Here is a 6,797-nt window from a genome sequence, read left to right on the forward strand (position 1 = left end):
TTATCTCTAAGGTGTGTCTCTTGTAGGCAGCATATGGATGGGTTGTGTTTTCTTACCCAATCTTTTTTTTTTTTTAAAGATTAAAAAATGTCAACAAGTACTGAGTCTCTATAATGGCAGGTGGATGCTCATTATAATATTCCCTCTGCTTTTCTCTGTTTCAAAATGTTCATAGCAAAAAGAAAAAAAGGAACGTAATTTGTAATGAGATTTCATCTATTTCTACAAAAGATTTTATTCCAAAACTAGTAACTAAATATTGTATTCCATTGATAATCTTTTATATAACCATAGTTATTTTAATTTGTTTGATGCTTTCTGCTTTCAGTAACAAATTTTAAAATTTAAAAGTAAGGTAAGATTGAAAATTTAGAGAAAACCAGCCAAGAAAAAAAACACCTTAATTCCTCCATACTAACAAATTCAACTATTGTACTATATTCTTCTTCTAGTCTTATTTTATATGCACATATTTTTATATAGTACTTATAATAAACATTTAATTTTATATCTCTAACATCATGTTATATGCCTTGTCTATGTTATTACATTGTCTTCCTGTGGTCTATGACATAATTATTCAACTATTAGAAAAGTAGAAATTGTTTTCCTTGGATTTTGTGGGGGGGGAAATGGGGCTTCTCTTTTTTTTTTAATATTCTTTCAGTTTTTCACTTACTTGATTACTAGATTGAAATTTTTTCCTGTATGCTTATTTGTTAATTATATTTGATCTGCCTATTCATATGTCTTCCCAAGTTACATTTTATGTTCCTAATTTTTTAAAAATCTCATTTCTTAGTATTTTGATATAATAAAAACATTAATCCTTGGTTGTTGTAATGTTAGGTGTCATCGAGTCAATTTCAACTCATAACGACCCCACATGACAGAGTAGAATTGGTCTGTGAGGTTTTCTAGTTTGTACTCCTTGTGGAAGCAGATCACCAAGTCTTTCTCTCATAGAGCCCCTGGGTGGGTTTGCACTGTTGACTTTTCAGTTAACAGCAGAGTAGTTAACTGTCATGTCACCAGGGCTCCTTGATCCTTGATTCATGGTCCTGTATCTTTAAAATTATATGGGGTAGAACAAATACCTTAAAGTGAGCCTTTTGTCTTATTTTCTGCATATATTCTGTGTAGACTGTGGTTAACTACCTTGGAGGTAGAAAGCAGAAAGAGGACAGAAGAAGAGTGACAGTGCTATATAGATAAACTTAGTTGATTTTCTGGATATGTCAGAGACCATCTCTGTGTATGATACCATTATCAATTAAAATCAACCACCTACGTTTTTTAAAGACTAACTTAGGAAAACCAACCAACAATTTTGGATAAATTTAGTAATTTTTAAATTACTCTTTCAGTACTATTTGAACATTTCATTAAAGAATAGTAAACGCTAGCTAGATTAGCTAATGATGCCTAAAAATATATTTTTTACTGTAACATGTTACCTTCCACAGTATGCACACCCTTAGGTATTTAATTATTTGGTTGTTAGAAAATAGGGTCAAGTACTTGTGTGCAGAGATAACATTTTAAATATGCTTTCATTGTTTTGTTTATTAAGACCACTATGATGACAAGGGAACAAATACAGAAAGAATATGATGCATTAGTTAAAAGCTCAGAGGAACTCCTCAGTGCATTGCAGAAGAAAAAACAACAGGAAGAAGAAGCAGAAAGGCTGAGACGTATTCAAGAAGAAATGGAAAAAGAAAGAAAGAGACGTGAAGAAGATGAACGACGTCGAAGAAAGGAAGAGGAGGAAAGGCGGATGTAAGGCCCTTACATTGTGGTTATTTGAATTAGATACAACCAGAATAGTGAATTCTTGGTGTTGGCAGCGGTTAATAAATATTCTTTTTAAAACTATATTTTTATTTGAAAAATTAATTTTTGAATAAGTTTGGAAGTTGAGAGAATAGCTTATTGTATAATATGTATAACCTAAATAAAATGATTTCTACCATAATCTGAGTTTTGGGTTAGAATTTTACACCTGAGGATTTCTAGACTTCTTTTTTAAAACTGTGAATTGTCTGAGAGCTTTGGTGACATAGTGTCTAAAGCATTTGACTGCTAACCAAAAGGCTGGCGGTTCAAACCCACCAGCCATTCCTCAGAAGGAAGGTTGGGCAATCTACTTCCATAGAGATACTGCCTCGGAAACCCAAGGAGGAGTTGCTATGAGTTGGAAATGACTTGACAGCAGTTGGTTTGGTTTGGTTTTGATATGACTTATATATTATTTTATAAGCTAGAAAAAAGGGCACTACTATTTTCCTACAGTCTAAAAACTAACAGTTTTTTTTGGGAGTATTTCCATGATAGGGTAGATAAAAGAAACGCATACAGAGAAACACATATAATCAGGGTCTTATAGCTAGGGTTTGTAGCCAAGGTAATCTCTATTTTTTAAAGGATACAGAATATAATCATATTTGTTCTGTTTCAGAAAAATTACTGTCAGTAGAGTTAGATTTTATTTTATTCAAAATAAGTTGATAATATATATGACTAGGAGGTTAATTTGAGTTCCATTCTATAACCTTTGTTTATTAATAGTTATATTGCTTCTGAATGATTCCTTATTTTGTATTATGTTTTTAAAGAGTTTTCTGTCATTGTTAGGAAACTTGAAATGGAAGCAAAGAGAAAACAAGAAGAAGAAGAGAGAAAGAAAAGGGAAGATGATGAAAAACGTATTCAGGTCTGACCTTACTAGATAATTGAATTTCCATCAAAATAGAATCTTCAAAATTATACAACAAAAGAAATGAAGACAAAATCTTGATATGCTACATCAACTGTCACTAGTTAGTCCCTGAAACCAAAGGCAGTTTCTGAAGTGGTCGTGGGAGGGACTTTGGAGCTGGGGAAGTGGTTCTGAATAAAGCTCTGTCACTGGCATAAATTGTGACATTGCACAGGTCACGATATGTGACTCTTTGGGCCATGATTTTCTTGGTGGAATTGAAATAACTAATAGTTGTGAGGGGGCTCTGGTAGCGTAGTGGCTAAGGCACTGGACTGCTAACCAGAAGGCTGGCGGTTCAAACCCACCAGCTACTCCTCGGAAGGAAGATGGGGCAATCTACTTCTGTAGTGATACTGCCTCAGAAACCCAAGGAGGGGTTGCTATGAGTTGGGTTCGACTTGATGGCACATAACAACAACAGCAATAGTTGTGAGCATTAAATGTGTTAACACATGTTAAACTGTTTAGAATAGTGCCTAGCTCAGTAGTTATTAATTTTGTTAGTTTCATTATTACAATACCTAGGGGAAAGTCAGAGGAACATTCTTTCAAAACATAATTATTTTTAAATGTTTTAAAACTTTGTAGATATTAGTATTAATAAGTTAGGATTGTAATACTTTCCCCATCCCCATTTTTTAAAAAAATCCCATCTGTGTCTGAGAATAATTGATCATATATTTGTCTGTTTATCTTGGCTTTCATAATGTATCCTGAGTATAACCATCATTTAAAATTTCTGACATCTGCTCTCTGGCTGTTGGTGTTAATATGATATCTAGTTGGTATCGTTGTTAGATGCCACTGAGATGGCTCTGACTTATAACAACACTATGTGCGGTAAAACAAGACGTTACCTAGGCTTGCTTCATGTTCATGATCGTTGGTGTGCTGGAGTCCATTGTTGCAGCCACTGTGTCTTTTGAGTACCTTCTGAACTAGGGGACTCATCTTCCAGTACTATAGTGGACAGTATTCTGTGATCCATAAGGTATTCATTGGCTAATTTTCTGAAGTAGATTGCCAGGCTTTTCTTCCTAATCTGTCTCACTGATACCTACCTAGAATACTCATATATGGTATACTCATTAGAATGGTGGAGCTGTGTTGTGTGTCTCTACCTTTTCTTGGAGTTGGCAAAGAAAGGAGAAATGGAGATGTTTGTGGAGCTTGAAGCTTAATATAGAAGACAGAGACTGAAGAGATTTGTGGCTAAACAGTATTATCTTTCTGAGTAAATAACTTGTATGGAAGAGTCACCTTTCCCGTTTATTTTAATAGTAATTGGGATAATCACGTAAGCCAGTGGAGACCGCTGGTGAAGTTGGCTCTCTGTCCCTGGCAGGCTGAAGTGGAGGAGCAGCTGGCCAGACGGCGGGAGGAGGAATCTCAGCAGCAGGCGGTTCTGGAGCAGGAGCGGCGGGACCGGGAGCTGGCCCTGAGGATCGCGCAGAGTGAGGCCGAGCTCATCACCGACGAGGCCCAGGCCGACCCAGCGCTCCGGAGGTACGGGCTCCGCTGGTGTGGTCCAGCACCCTCTGCTTTGCTTTCTTCACCTCTCTGCTTCTCATTTCCATGTTACAGGAAAATAGGGGAAAATCTTGCTCTTTAGGTCCTCATATATTTTAAGTAGAAATATTTTAAAATTATTTTTACCTACTTATACACCCAGGAGCTCTGGTGGTGCAGTGCCTAAGGCACTTGACTGCTAACCCGAAGGCTGGCGGTTCAAACCCACCAGCTACTCCTTGGAAGGAAGAGGGGCAATCTACTTCCGTAGTGATACTGCCTTGAAAACCCAAGGAGGGGTCACTATGAGTCAGGTCTGACTTGACAGCACATAACAACAACAACAACAACAACAACACTTATATACCCAAGTGAATGCAACAGTTGATTTTCTATTACATTGTTAAACTGTTGAAAAATGGAAGTGTGATGTTTCCAATAGTGAGCACTTTGTTAAAAAAACATCTCAACTTTTACCCTGAAACTCTCTGAGAGTACTGTATGTACATTAGGTGAAAATCTGATTTCTAAATGCTTGTCATTATACATTAGCATAGGAATTAGTGAATATATTATAGTTTAATTTATTTTAGGTTGGGATTTATTATTTTCCTAATGCAAAGGTTTTTTTTTTTTTTTTTTTTAATTAAATATTGTATACACCTTAACACTTGGGATGAGAAGAAAATTATACAACAATGTCTCACAGTGTCTTAGAATAAATGGGTTTTCCTTTCCAAGAAGAACAATTAACCAGTCTGAAATAGAGTGTTTCCTTTGGTTTCTCTATTATCTCTAAATCCTATACTTTAGTGGTGTGTGTGGGACTGTGAAAATTCATATTAAAAGGTCCAAGAAGGTTTTAATATATCTGGTTCATTTAAGAAAGTAGTTTAGAATGTAGACATCTGTTATTTTGATTATTTACTTAAATACACACTGTAGAAACAAAGAAAAACTAGTCCCTGTATATGTGAATATATATGTTGTACATATATATATATAAACCAAACTCACTGCCATTGAGTCGACTCCAACTCATGGCGACTCCTCCTTGGGTTTCTGAGGGGTATCTCTTACAGAAGTAGATTGCCTAATCTTTCTTCTGAGGAGTGGCTGGGTGGGTCTGAACCACCAGCCTTCTGGTTAGCAGTCAGATACCTCTAGGCATTACACTACCAGAGCTCTCACATGTATGTATGAGAGAGACACACATAACTATCTGTAACCATACTTAGGATTTGAGGGCACCAGTTTATGAGAAAATAAAACTGAAGCACAGCCACTAGATGGAGCTATTTCCCTGTGAAAGGAAAAAAACTTAGCTTCTGATTGCAGACATTGGTTAGTTTTAAGAACCCTGACGGCACAGTGGGAGCTCTGGTGGCATAGTGCCTAAGGCATGTGACTGCTAACCATAAGGCTGCCTGTTCAAACCTACTAGCCAATCCCTGGAAAGACGGTTGGGCAATCTCCTTATGTAGTGATACCACCTCAGAAAGCCAAGGAGGGGTTGCTATGAGACGGATCCAACTTGACGGCACTGAGTTAGGTTTTTTTTTTTCGATGGCACAGTTATCAGGTCTCTGGTGGTATAGTGCCCACAGCATTTGACTGCTAACCAGAAGGTTGGCGGTTTAAACCCACCAGCCACTCCGTAGAAGAAAGATGAGGCAATCTCCTATAATGATTTACCTCCTTAGAAACCCAGTGGGAGTCACTGTGAGTTGGAATTGACTTGATGGCAGTGAGTTGGTTTGATTTTAATGGCACATTGGTTAAGCTCTCAGCTGCTAACTAACTGAGAGTCAGTAGTTGAACCCACCCACCAGCAGCTCTCCAGGACAAAGATAGGGCAGTCTGCTTCCATAAAGGTTACAACCTTGGAAACCCTATGGGGCAGTTCTACTGTATCCTAGGGGGTTGCTGTGAGTTGAAATCGACTTGATGGTGGTGGGTTTCGTTAGACTTTATTTTATTGAAAAGACGGGGGAAAGAAGAAGTGTATTATAGGTTGCCTTCAGATTTTTATCTGATAAGTAATTATATCGGGAAACTCTGGGCTCTGAAGCATATGAAAATATAGTATATTAAAAAATGAAATGAGTGGCTGCTCTGGTTATTTGTTTTCAAGTTGATTCTGACCCCAAATAAACTGAATAGGCCTATACAAATACTAGACATTATAATAATGATCGAGCTTTGGGATTTGAGTTCAATATTTGGCCTTTCATTAGCATATCAATATAATTAAAGTATTTTAACCCAGTTGTGGCCTTTGTGAGGCACTGTGGTAGCACACTGATTAAAGCATTTAGCTGCTAACCAAAAGGTAAGTGGTTTGAACCCACCAGCCACACTATAGGGGAAGGATGAGACAGTCTGCTTCCATAAATATTTACAGCCTTGGAAACCCTATGGGGCAGTTTTTCTCTGTCCTATTTGGGAGCTCTGGTAGCATAGTGGCTAAGACACTTGCCTGCTAACCAGACGGCTGGCGGTTCAAACCCACCAGCCACTCCTC

The 6,797-nt window shown here is 37.3% G+C and overlaps 1 protein-coding gene across 1 annotated transcript in view; it reads left to right on the plus strand.

Moving 5' to 3' along the window:
* Positions 1–6,797, plus strand: part of MYO6 (myosin VI) — a 118,573-nt gene that overhangs the window by 96,148 nt on the left and 15,628 nt on the right. The window contains exons 25-27 of the mRNA XM_042782585.1: positions 1,574–1,782; positions 2,638–2,716; positions 4,110–4,270. Coding sequence (XP_042638519.1) covers positions 1,574–1,782; positions 2,638–2,716; positions 4,110–4,270 — 449 coding nt within the window. The remainder of the gene's footprint in view (positions 1–1,573; positions 1,783–2,637; positions 2,717–4,109; positions 4,271–6,797) is intronic.

This window comes from Orycteropus afer, unplaced genomic scaffold (genome assembly GCF_000298275.1).
Source record: "Orycteropus afer afer isolate SDZICR_OR568_19922 unplaced genomic scaffold, OryAfe1.0 scaffold00380, whole genome shotgun sequence".
NCBI lineage: Eukaryota > Metazoa > Chordata > Mammalia > Tubulidentata > Orycteropodidae > Orycteropus > Orycteropus afer.